The sequence below is a fragment of the Schistocerca cancellata genome, chromosome 1, assembly GCF_023864275.1.
Source record: "Schistocerca cancellata isolate TAMUIC-IGC-003103 chromosome 1, iqSchCanc2.1, whole genome shotgun sequence".
Taxonomy (NCBI): Eukaryota; Metazoa; Arthropoda; class Insecta; order Orthoptera; family Acrididae; genus Schistocerca; species Schistocerca cancellata.
In genome coordinates this window covers 445698315-445711464 of record NC_064626.1, presented here as the reverse complement: position 1 = coordinate 445711464, position 13150 = coordinate 445698315, and the positions used below count along the sequence as shown (strand labels likewise).

Below are 13150 nucleotides of genomic sequence, written 5' to 3'. Positions count from 1 at the left end.
TGTTTTGGTATGTACAACAACACAAGAGCACCATTATTCTAGACACGAAATTTGCAACAGCTGTAGCACAGCTGACACAGACACAACAAACTAGTCTGAAGACAGGTTGCTTCCTTAGTCTGAGGACCAGGTGTAATATGTATTTTTATTCTTGAATGTGAAATTCTCATGGTAGCAAAGATTTCAAAAAAATCAGTAAATTGTAAATACTTAGCATAAAAACAGGAACTCCATGCTTTCAGATATATGTACACTCAAATTGATATATATAATATAAATAAATAAAGAATCTAAGAAAACAACAAGATTTCAAATAACTTATTAGTAACTCAGTGTGGTCAAGCGAGACAAAAGACTAACATGTAATAGACAAATCTCATCCATTTTTATAAAAGAATTGGTGGTTTGGACTAGTAATGTAGGAACAGACAACAGATTGACATATATTACTGACAACAGAGTACACAGTTATGGAAAAGAAGTAGTTGTGGAATAAGTAATGAAGATACCTTCTTTTGATTGCAAGTGCATGTTCTATTTAATAGGAGATAAACTGGAATTCATGAAAGTATTTAGGAAATACATTAACTTTTGGAATTTGTTTGGAAACAACAAATGATAATGATACAACAATGAAGGCATAAACTGCATGTCTGTATCTTGTGCTACTCAGTAGTTATACTACTCACTATTCTCTTTCTGATAAACTAATGTAGATACAGTCTATGAACTTGAGAATCACCATTAAGATGATAAGGCACAAACAATAACTACAACAGGACATAGCATTCTTTCTACAGTTCTTTCAGCCCAAAGATACTTCAGCATTGAAGGAAAGGCCAAACTATTTATTTTACAGTACAATATTTTCAGTTTAAGATCACAATGGCAAAAAAATACACAAATGAGATGTTGTAACAATATATACATCTTACTGAAATTGCTGTAAAAACAGATGTTCAATACTTTTGTATGTTCCGCCATGCTACTCTGGATAGGTACAATAAGGGCAATTTCATCCACACAACCTCCAGCAAACCATAAGTAATACAATTTAAATATCTGTTATGATCTGGATCTATATCATTTGCAAAAGACAGTCCTAAAACTGTGAATAAATAAAGACAAAATCACCATCACAACAGTAAACATAACTAAGCATTTACTATTAAACTTGCAAAAAATAAAAACTGCAATGTGATGTTCTGAAAAACTATGACAGAAAAAATAGTAACATGTATATCAAATAGAAAATAACTCACATATTCTTAAAACACACACACACACACACACACACACACACACACACACACACACACAGACAGACACACACATACACACAACATTACTGTACTGAAAATACTAAAAGAAATAATGCATGTATATGTGTGTGTGTGTGTGTGTGTGTGTGTGTGTGTGTGTGTAAATACCACCATCTCTTGGCAGAGTGTGGACAACAAGCATAAAAAGCAGAAAAAGAAAACAACATGTTTCAGTTCATAGGTCCATTATGTATAATCACATATAAAAATGTAACCTCTCACAGAGATCATTTCAAAACTGGATAATTTCTGCCAAACACTGTGAAAGCACACAAGATCTGACATCTTAAAATGCACTAAAACACTGTTATATTACAAGAATTTAGTTTGATAAGGAACATGTCATTTCATAAAGACACCTAAGCCACAAAATGATAACATTCAGGAGGGGAAAAAGAAACACTGGCACAAAGCAGAAAATAGAGCAAATGTTCAAAGATTTTTCACCTTTCGAGCAAAATTTCACAAGGTACAATTAAAAAAAGGAGGCAGTTTTGCAACAATATTTAAGATGATATAGTAAAGAAACAATTTACAATATAAGAATCTTTTTTTTAAAAAAGCAAAAATTATTACTGCAATGACATGCATGTGTTCTAAGAAGTTAAATAATTCTACAAAAAAATAAGGTGTGATCTTTTTCTATCAACTGATCACAATAGAATTGTGACAAAATTAAAGCTATCCTATGATGTCAGGAAAATGACAAAATAGTTTGCATCTTCAAACAGCACCCAAGTAATTAGTTGAACATGTTGTACATGTTAACCACAAAATCTGTGTACAAAAATGCACACATAATCAGTCATAACAGTTCTATAAATCTTACAAGACTCTGACATGTTAAAGGGTTAATCAGCTACTCCAGTCTCCAGTTTCCCTGAGGGCTCTTGAAGTTAGACGCTCAATTTCAGTGAGCAGTTGTTCTGTTTCAGCATCTAGTTCTGCCTGAGCTTCAGACATGTCAGCCAAGGGAGCCTCAACAGGGTCCCATTCAAGTGAATCTGGAGTAGATATACGGGACCACCCTGTACTGCTAGCACCATTCTTCCCATTAGTTGCACTTGAGTCACAAACATCTTCCTCTGGAACTCCAGCATAATGCATAGCATGTATGGGCAGAACACCTTAAAAATAAAAAGATAAAATATATGTCCATGAATAAGCAAATTTGCAGTTACTGTAATATCTCAAACAAAAATAAACATTCTAGCAATGATTATAAAGAGAGCATCATTGACAGCAAAGGGCTAAAAAGGCTGATGAAATATGAATGGCTACACAAATGGGATGGTACCAGTACAGGAAGAGAATTTTATAGCATTCTTCATTCCATCAGAGACCATGTAAAAATCAGTCACCTAATTCCTTGAAAGGTGATGATGAGTAAAAAACTGTATCTGGGTAAACCTAGCACATTTGATGAAATGATCAATGACAGATGCACTTGTGAAGAAAATGGAACATACTAAACATATAATGGTACAGTACCTCGAACAAATGGTCAAAGTCAATGAAAGGATAGTCTAGTTAAGTTGTTGAGTCACGATAGGCACGACAAAAAGATACACACAATTAAAGCTTTCGGCCATTAAGGCCTTTGTCAGCAGTATACACATATACACACACGTTCCTGAACGGCCACTGACAAACTGTGGCCAAAAAACCAGTGGACCACCCTGTTGCTGAACACGCTGCCAAACATGGTATCCCTCATCTCAATGACTGCTTCACAGCCTGTGCCATATGGATCCTACCCACCAACACCAGCTTTTCTGAATTGCGCAGATGGGAACTTTCCCTGCAATACATCCTATGTTCCCATAACCCTCCTACCTCAACCTTCGTTAGTCACTGTCCTCACCCATCCAGCCTCCTCCCTGCTCCCATTCCAGCACTACACAGCTGTCATTTCACTGCCACACCCAGTCTTTCAATTTCTTTTTATTTCTTTTATTTCTCTCCTTTCCGCTACTTACCCCCTCCCCCTCTGCACCTTCTCTCCTGCCCTTCGTCTAAACTGCAACACTTCACTATCCAGCACTCCCACCATACCATCCCTCTCCCTCCCCGCCACAGCCTCCTCCTTACCCCCACCCAGTCGCCACTTCCCATCAAGCACTGGTGCTGCTGTTGGCAGTGTGGTTTCTGCTCTCTGAGACTGCAGATGTGTGTGCAAGTTGTGTTTACGTGAGTGTGTGTGTGTGTGCGCGCGTGTGTGTGTACTGCTGACAGAGGCCTTAATGGCCGAAAGCTTTAATTTTGTGTATCTTTTTGTTGTGCCTGTCGCAACTCAGCATCTTCGCTATATGGTGAGTGGCAACTTTCCTTCTCTGGTATTGTTACATTCCGTCCTGGATTTTCCATTGTTTGATAGTCTAGTTAAGATATCATTGGTTAGCAGAAATTTATGCCAGTATAATGCTACAGCCTCTCCCCAGATCACTACGAAGTGTCTGATACCACCTTTTTTTATACACATCATGTATTTATCGTTCCAATTTGGTGCTTCTTAGGGCCTTTTATGTGTATTTTTATAGGTATCGTTCAGTTCAGTTCAGTTTGCCCAAAAAACCTATTCTTCTTTGTAAACACATACAGAATATTCTGGAATGAGGTAAATTCTTGTGATTGTTAATAGATTGTTGTCATTAACAAAAATATATACATACTCCAAATTGAATATCAAATCGTGAAACTGAGATAATAAATGTTTAGCAACAAATATTAAGAGGCTACGGAAATGTTGGCATAAATAACTAACGCCTCTAATTACCATAATTGCAATTGGTACATTACCTAACACAAAATGATTCAAAAGAAAATAACAATTATTATCCAGTGATGTAATTTGATTTGTTATTCATTTTTATGTAATTCATTGTAATTATTGGTGCTTGTAAATTATGCAGATAATTACCTCTTGTTAGTTACACCACCCTAGTTTACAAAATTCCGGTATCTTAGAAAACACATGTGTATTTAATTTATGTAATCTTCCGAAGCAGGATGTGTATACTTAAAACAAATATTAGCAATAAAATCCATACAGTCACTAACTACAAAATTAAAGTAAAATCAAAATAATTGCTGAAATCAGGTTGTGAATTAATTTTCACACACAAAAACCAAAGATGGTGATAAATATAATATGTTATTTTACATTATATGTTTAACCTGTACAAATGCAACAACAGTTAGTTCAGATGAAATTGTTTTTAGTTGTAAGTTACATTTTGTAATAAATTAACAATGGTAACAATTGTTAAATTTGTATGTATAGTGCCACAGCGAGGCTGCAAGAGAGGGTCAGTCAGTCAGTGTTTTGTTTACCTCAGGAGTCTGTGCAGTTCGGTTGTCAACTAATGTCAGTATACAATTCTGTAAAGATTGAAACTTTCCCGATGTACTTATCAATCTTCAATGAACCAAGCAAACACAAATTTAAGTTAAGCGTTAACAATCCGAAGAGATCGTTACATCTGGTGGAGTTAACCTGGGATTGATGTTTGAAATTGGAATTGTGTTTAATGAGTGACTGTTTCAGGCTACATAAAAAACATGAATGCAAGACAACTTTTGCCCAGAGAATTATTTGTGGTGACAGTTTATGGAAAGATAAAAAAATCATTACCTGCTATGGGAGGATCACAAATCATCTGTTTTGGATATCATTACCTGATGATAATGGACCAAATTCTCGGCCTGCACCGCTGGAATTCAGATGAATAACTGTTCTTTTAATTTTCTAATTTTAAATTGTGTTGCATGACGAGAACACGAAAATGAATGAAGAGAAGCGTGTCGGCTTTGAATCTGTAGAAAACACTTCGGACCTAGGATCGAGTATCGTGAACTATCATCCAACAGTAATCCAAGTGTAGATCAAGTTTTGGTGGAGAGAGTTCCAGTGAAAACGTCGCCACAAGTACTCAAATTACACAGGGAAGAGTAGGTGGAGATAATTTGTTAATGTTATTAATGCAGCATATGAAAGAAGCGAAGGAACAGATGGGAAAGATCAGGCAAGAAGCAAAAGAACAGATGGGACAAATTAGTCAGGATATTGGTCAGCAAAGTCAACAGTTAAGTCAGCAAAATCAACAGTTAAGACAGTAATTCAGTGAACAAATGTCGGAATTACAGAATACTGTTACCGAAAATACTAATCAGATAAGGGATGGTTTGGCAGCACTAAGAACTACTGTTGAGACAGGGAAGGTTGAACTCCGTACTCGCGTGGGAGTGGTAGGAGAACAGGTAGATGTATTAGAAACTAATTTCACACAAGAGTGGTCCAAAAACCAGGAGAGATTCAAAAAACTAGATAAATATGTAGAAGCAGAAAATTTTAAACTTAAGGTAGAGGTTGTTCAGACTAGGAGACTTTTAGAAGAAAAAGTAGAAGCTTACAAAAGGAAGTCTCAGCTAAAACTTACAGACATTACCAATCAAATAAGTAATGTAGAACTGAAGTGTGATGAAAAAGTAGATTTGTGTAAAAATAATGTTATAGATTTAAGTAAGAAAGTTGTAGAATTACAAGAGGGTGTACCTCAAGGAAATTCTGTTAGCATATCAATTGTGTATGGGGGTGGCATACCTTTAAAACAGTTTCCAGGAGATGGGAAATTACATCCTGTTGATTTTTTACAGCACTGTCAGGGTAAGTTTCGTAATGACATGACAGACAATGTTAAAATTAAATTTGTTAAGCAATTTTTGGCTGGAGAAGCAATCTCATGGGCCAATCAGAATGTTAATTCTACCATGTCATATGATGAATTTGAAAGAAAGTTCTTGAATAAGTTTTGGTCAAGATCTGAGCAAGCTAGGATTAAAAGTGTGTTCTTGAATGGTTGAATGTATACGGAAAGTGATGGTAGCTTGAAGTGTTTTTGTGAAAACCACTTGAGGAAATTAGTATACTTAGATAAATCTTTTGATGAATTAATACAAATAGATGCCTTAACAAGGAGATTACCAAAAAGAGCACAGTGAAAGTTGGTTTATGGACCAGATGACTCTGTGGATCAGTTCTTGAGATACGTAGATAACTTGGATACAGCCTTTGAGAGAAATGAGAGGTTAAATAATGGCAGATTTGGCAATCAACCATCTGGGGGGTGGAATCAGAGCAGGAATCAAGGCAAGAGTGATAATAGATGGGTCAACCATAGTAATGGGAATGGAAACAGAGGACATGACAACAGGGAGAGACCTTGGGAGAATAGTAAGACACAATTAGATAATCACCAATCAAGATGAGACAATTTAAACTGACAGATGCCTCATTGGCAGCCTGTCAGTTTGGGACAAGAAATAAGTACCAAAATCAGGCTAAACACCACCAGCCTAGAGACATCGAAAATAATTACGTAAGACAGAGTAATCGAAGATATTGGAGTAGAAATGACAGAACTAATGTAAGAAGAGCACATCAGATTACCAAATTACAGTTTGACAGTAACTTCCAGAAAAGTATGAATGGAAGTGTTGAAGATAGAAGTATTAGTATCTGTAAGAATGTTCAAGAGGTTCTGTTAGAGGATGATACTATTTCAAGTCTATATAATCAATGTGGTGAAGAAGTTTGCAAAGAAAATATTGGTTCTGATAGTAATCTTGATGAGTTTGGATTAGGTAAATTAATGGATGAAGAATCTATCCCTGTTAAGCACTTAAGCGATGATACTTGTATTGGTGTACTTGTCAACAATTCTGATGATCATTGTAAAGATGTTGTAGAAGTGTCTAGTATTGGAGATGATAGCATCTGTGGTAACATTGATAGTGAAAGTGTCAGTAGTAATAATGACTGTGAGGAAAAATTAGATGGCATGGTATATATGGAGGTTAAAGAAGATTTAATTAATGGTGAAGAAGATGATGCCAGTAGTATTTGTGAAGTATACCAGAACCAGATTGTACCAATGGAAACTGGGAAGGTATCATCAGATAAGGAACATGTGGACAGCCATCATAATTTAGATGTGATGCTAGAAATTTTGTGAGATACTTACAAGGGTTACAGTGACAGTGACAGAGTAAAAAGGGTCATCAATATTATTTGTGAAGAACTGAATTCCAAGTGGGAAGGTAGAACCAATCAGCAGGCTTACAGTGTGATCAGTTCCAGGAAAAGTAGACAGTGTGTAAAAGAGGAATATGACATCAAGCAATCATCTGATGTAGCTTTAAGTAAAATACAAACAAGTAAGAGGAATTGTGCAAGCAAAAACATTATAAATGACTTGGACTTTAGAGAGATTGAGGATGATTTGTTGCATGAAGATGAGGAAAGCAGGAAGGAAAAAGTTTCTGGTTGCCCGTATATATGTATAAAAGTTGCAAATTATGAGGGAGTTTGCCTCTTGGACACGGGTAGTCTTGTTTGTGCCATTTCTGAAAAATTTAGAGACCAGATAAGACGTAGTGCTGACTTCGAAGAATATCCTGTTATTGGAATCAAAATTAAGGGAGTAACTGGTAGGCACAGCAAAGTTGTAAACAGGCAAGCCATAATATCTTTCACCATTAATGATGTACAGTATAAACAAGGACGTTTTGTAGTACCTGACGTCAATGAAAATATTTTGTTCAGAATGAATTGGATACAAGGGGTAAATGCAGATTTTGACTCAAATAACAAAAAGTTAAAACTTACCAACTCAAAGACATCTGATTGAACTAATCATCCAAAATTGCCTAGAGAACAATTTTCAAATTAGAAGAGTGATTTGTGTAAATGAAAAGATTGACTTTAACGAGGAAGACAATGAAGAAGAATGCAGTGAAGACAAGTATGCTGAATTAGTGGCCACCAAACTAAAGGAAGTTGGGAGTCTAGGTAGAGAAGAGACAAATCAATTAGGTAGTTTGTTGTGGGAGTACAAAGATGTGTTTAGTGAGAAACCTGGGAAAGTGAAAAACTATTGATGTAGACTTCATCTAAAACCTCACGTACCATTTTTTATCAAACCATACAGAGTACCCACCTCAAAAAGAAAAGCTGTGGAGAAAGAACTACTAAAGATGGAAGAGTGGGAGGTAATTGAAAGGTTCAATAGAGAATACAATAAATAACCTGCTGGTGGTAGTTTCCAAACGTGACAGTGGAGTAAGACTTGTGCTCAATTCGAGACATTTAAACAAATACCTTGAGAGGCAAACTGATCACCCTGAGAACATAGACTAGTTATTACATGAATTTGAACATATGAAGTACATGTGTAGTTTAGACTTAACAGCAGGTTTCCATCAGGTACCATTGGACACACAGCCTAGGAAATATACTGCATTTTTCTATGGAGGAAGATGCTATTGCTATTGTGTTGTACCATTTGGTCTTAATGAATCAGTTGCAGAATATATCCGAGCATTAGATTTGGTTCTAGGAAAAGAATTGTTTAGCAAACTACTCCTTTATGTTGATGACATACTTGTAACAGGAAAGAGTTGGGAAGAACATATACATTTGTTGAGTGAAGTGTGTTATAGATTGAGACAGGGAGGTATGTCATTAAAACTAGAGAAGTGCAAATTTGGGTTTAAACAACTCAAATTTTTAGGCCATACCATCTCAGAAGATGAAGAAAAACTTGAAGCCATTGCAAAACTTCCTGCAGCCACAACTAAGAAACAACTTAAATTGTTCTATGGAATTTGTGGCTACTACTGTAAGTTTGTCAGCACTCAAGCTTTAAATGCACCATGTTTGAACAACTTGTTGAACAAGAACACCATTTGGGTATGAGACAAGGATTGTCAAGAGGCATTTGACAACATCAAGAAACAGACGAGCAATAGTAAAATGTTACGCAGACCTGATCTCACAGAGCCATTTTGCATCATGACCGACAGCAGTGACTACGGACTGGGAGCTTATTTGTCCCAAGAAAAGATTGTAGATGGTGTGATAAAGCATAGATCAATAGTTTTTGCCAGTAGAACTTCACAAAAACATGAGAAGTCATATACTGTCACTGAAAAATAATTGTTAGCAGTCTATTGGGCTTTCACCAAATTCAAGAATTACTTATTAGGACATCAAGCAGTCATATACACAGACCATAAGGCTTTAATCTATATACAGGAGTGTACTTTGCATCACAGCAGGATAACCAGGTGGTCACTATTCCTCCAGCAGTTCAACTATACAGTAAAGCATAGAAAAAGTTTAACTCTTCTATTAACTTTTCTTAAATAATTTCACTAAATAAATGAGATAAATAAAATCTTTAAACCAACAAAGAAAATAAAAAAAATTCAAAGATAAAGGTAAAAAAACTTTTTCAAGCCAAGTATATTAATTTATCATAACGGAACCGTTATGACGAGAAGAAGCGACCGGTTGGTAGGACATGTTCTGAGGCATCAAGGGATCACAAATTTAGCATTGGAGGGCAGCGTGGAGGGTAAAAATCGTAGAGGGAGATCAAGAGATGAATACACTAAGCAGATTCAGAAGAATGTCGGTTGCAGTAGGTACTGGGAGATGAAGAAACTTGCACACGATAGGGTAGCATGGAGAGCTGCATCAAACCAGTCTCAGGACTGAAGACCACAACAACAACATACAAAAAGTGAAGAAAATCTAATTGCTGATGCTCTATCAAGATTACCAGTGGGAGAAAAAGGTGAAAATAACAGTGATGAGTGTGAAAGGGAATTTCGGATTATGTATCTAAAAGGGGTGAAAGATGAGAACGAAATCAGGAAAATTTGAATGACATATGTAGATATCAGAACCATGATTCCAACTTAAAGTTAGTTAAAAGTGATCTGGGTAAGTGAGGATACAAGGAAGTAGAGCAGCATTATAACGTGCACAAGGGTATACTTTTCAGAAGATACAGTGCAGACAGTGATGCTTGGAGATCGTGTTGGCCAGAGCAGTATATTGAAGTATTGATAAAGTATGTACATGAGAGTTTCAGACATGGTGGGACACAGAAATGTATCCAAAAGATCCAAGAAAATGTATACTTTTACAACATTGCCAGGAGAGTGAGGAGAGGGTAAAAGTTAGTAATCAAACCTGCAAAGGAAATATGCAAAATATGTTGCAAAAGAACAACTACAACTTGTAGCAGTCGATTTTTATGGATCATAGCCCAAGGCTAAAGGAGTATTTTATTACATACTTGTCATGGTGGATCTTTTTTCAAAATTCACTGAACATTATCCAGAAAAGAAAGCAACAAGTAAGAACATCATTTTGAAAATTAGAAGAGACTATTTCACAAAGGTAGGAAAACTGAAAACTTTCTGACAATGGAGCACAATTTACTTCCAAACTTTGGAAAGCGTTTGTTGAGGATAAGAACATAAACCATATTCTGATCTCTGCTTACCACCTGTCAAGCAATCCGGCTGAATGTTACATGAGAGAAATAGGGAGATTATTTAGAACTTATTGCAACAAAAACCACGTAAGTTGGATAGAGTACGTAGATAGCTTTGAAGACTTACTGAACAGCTTACAGCATTCGTCTACTGGGTTTTGCCCATATGAAATAATGTATCACAAGAAACCACCGAATCTGATCAATGAATTAATTGAATTCCTAGCATGTAAGGCTATGAGTCCACAGGAAAGAGAAGAAGTGGTCAAAAAGTAATGGAACAACAAGGAAAATGGAGGAAAAACAAACATAATAAAAAGTTGAAACCTACAAAGTTTGAAATCGATGATCTGGTCCTGGTGAAGACTCATGAATTATCCAAATCCATAAACAATGAATTAAAGAAATTCTTTGACATCTATATTGGTCCATTCAAAATTCAGTCTATCCCACACCCAAATGCATACAGGTTAGTGTATCCAAAATCTGGAAGGTTATTTGGTTTACATAATATAACTGAACTGAAACCCTATAAGCAAGTATTAAGCACAAAGAAAAAATAAGATGATATAAAAGACCTCAGGAAGACACCACATTTTTGTGTCGAGCGTGTGGCACGCATTAGGTCTCTGAGCTATGTAGCATTCTATTTTCTTCTTTTCGTTTTTGGGTACTACGTCTTTTATTCATCTATAAACCTGTAATGAAGTTATCTCTTACTGCAAATATAGCCATTCCCTGCAGCATAAGTTTTCTGTATGTAATATGAATATTGAGTGACATTATTTGAGGAATAATTTGAAAATGTAAACTGTGTAATAAAATTGACTTTCTTACAGTAATGATTGACCAATAATTTATAATTATTTTGTAACTCTTAAGATGTGTAAATACTGATTCTTTAAGCATTTCAGACAGTAGTTACCACTATATCAGAAACATAAGTGAAAAGGACATTTTAAAACTAGTTCATGAGAAATGAGTTGTGTAAATGAGTTACGACAGCTTTTTAGAGATGAGGATGATAATAGGTTAAAATGTGTACTATGTATATAATAAGTATTGTAAGTGTTGTTAAGAAACTACTTTCTTGCCATCACACCCTGTGGGCAATCTGCATTAGTAAATAATGTTTACTTTTTCTGTGCATGTTGTTGACTTTGTGAACCTGTGATGTTCAGGAAGTAATTGGTGGGACAATGTACAGTTCTGGGAGTAAAAGACAATTTTCTAGAGCCATATGAGTGTGTACTGTACAGTGTATAAAAGTTATAGATAAGTTAGTGTTATCATTTTCATGACAGAATAGAATCTGGGAGTATACAAGATAATGGAGATTATTATAGTTATACTCTGTAGAGCATGTATTTGATTTGTGGGAAATGATAGCATGAAGTAGTTCAAAGGTGGTTCTATGAGAAATTACAGGCATGGTCATGATTTTATGAAATTGCTAATGAGATGTACAAATGAACAATGTTAAAGATGCACACGTGTCATTAAATGGACAAGTTGCACTGTGACAAAAGACGTTTTGTGAAAAGTATGACATTACAATATTGTGTGATGAGGAACAGTTTGTGAGTTTATGTCTGATATGATAAAGAGTTACCGTATTTACTCGAATCTAAGCCGCACTTTTTTTTCCGGTTTTTGTAATCCAAAAAACCGCCTGCGGCTAAGAATCAAGTGCAAAGAAAGCGGAAGTTCTGAAAAATGTTGGTGGGTGCCGCCACAACTAACTTCTGCCGTTGAATATATGTAGCGCTACACAGGCATGCTTTGCAGGCACAAACAAATATACTCGTGCCAAAACCTCTACGTCAGTAACTAAATTAAAAAAAAAAAACAGGTGGAAGACGAGATTTTTTTCTCTGCCCCGAGTTTCGACCACTGCATTTTCATACATTATTCCAACGAAGTAAATACAAACTTCGTATTGTTCATCTTCGAATGTAGCAGTATTTCAATGTACTATGAACATACGACTGGCAAGACTGTTTGGTATGTTTGTCAATATGGGAAATTCTATGTTCTGAATTTTTTCCTACCTGTGAGAAGAGATCGTTGCTAATAGGAACTTTTATGAATTGTGAATCACATGCAGTATTCTCTTCACCATAAGAATAATACAAATATAAACATTTTGTCATGTAGGGCCTATTCTTTTGTGTTTGCAGTTATCTCATTTAAATCCTGTCTGCCTAATAAACTATGAAACTAGAGTGAGACAACAGAAAACGCGGAAGAATACACATATCATGTCATGTTTATATTAGTATTACCGGTATTCTTATGCCTAATAGTGATACAGGCAGAAATGAAGCACGGCAATTGACTAGATTTTTAAATCTAAGATGACTCTAATTTCTGTGCAGAATGTAATGCACTAAAGAGGCGTCTGCAAAGACTTTCAAACGGAGAAAAATTTTCGCTAAACTCTCGTTCAGAACATCTTCTATCATACGCAGTCTATTATTT

The 13150-nt window shown here is 35.6% G+C and overlaps 1 protein-coding gene across 1 annotated transcript in view; it reads right to left on the bottom strand.

Moving 5' to 3' along the window:
- Positions 1-405: 405 nt before the first annotated feature.
- LOC126182030 (uncharacterized) overlaps positions 406-13150 on the bottom strand; it is a 28171-nt gene continuing 15426 nt past the window's right edge. Inside the window, exon 4 of the mRNA XM_049924821.1 lies at positions 406-2449. Within this exon, the coding sequence (XP_049780778.1) occupies positions 2178-2449 (272 nt within the window). The 3' untranslated portion in view covers positions 406-2177. The remainder of the gene's footprint in view (positions 2450-13150) is intronic.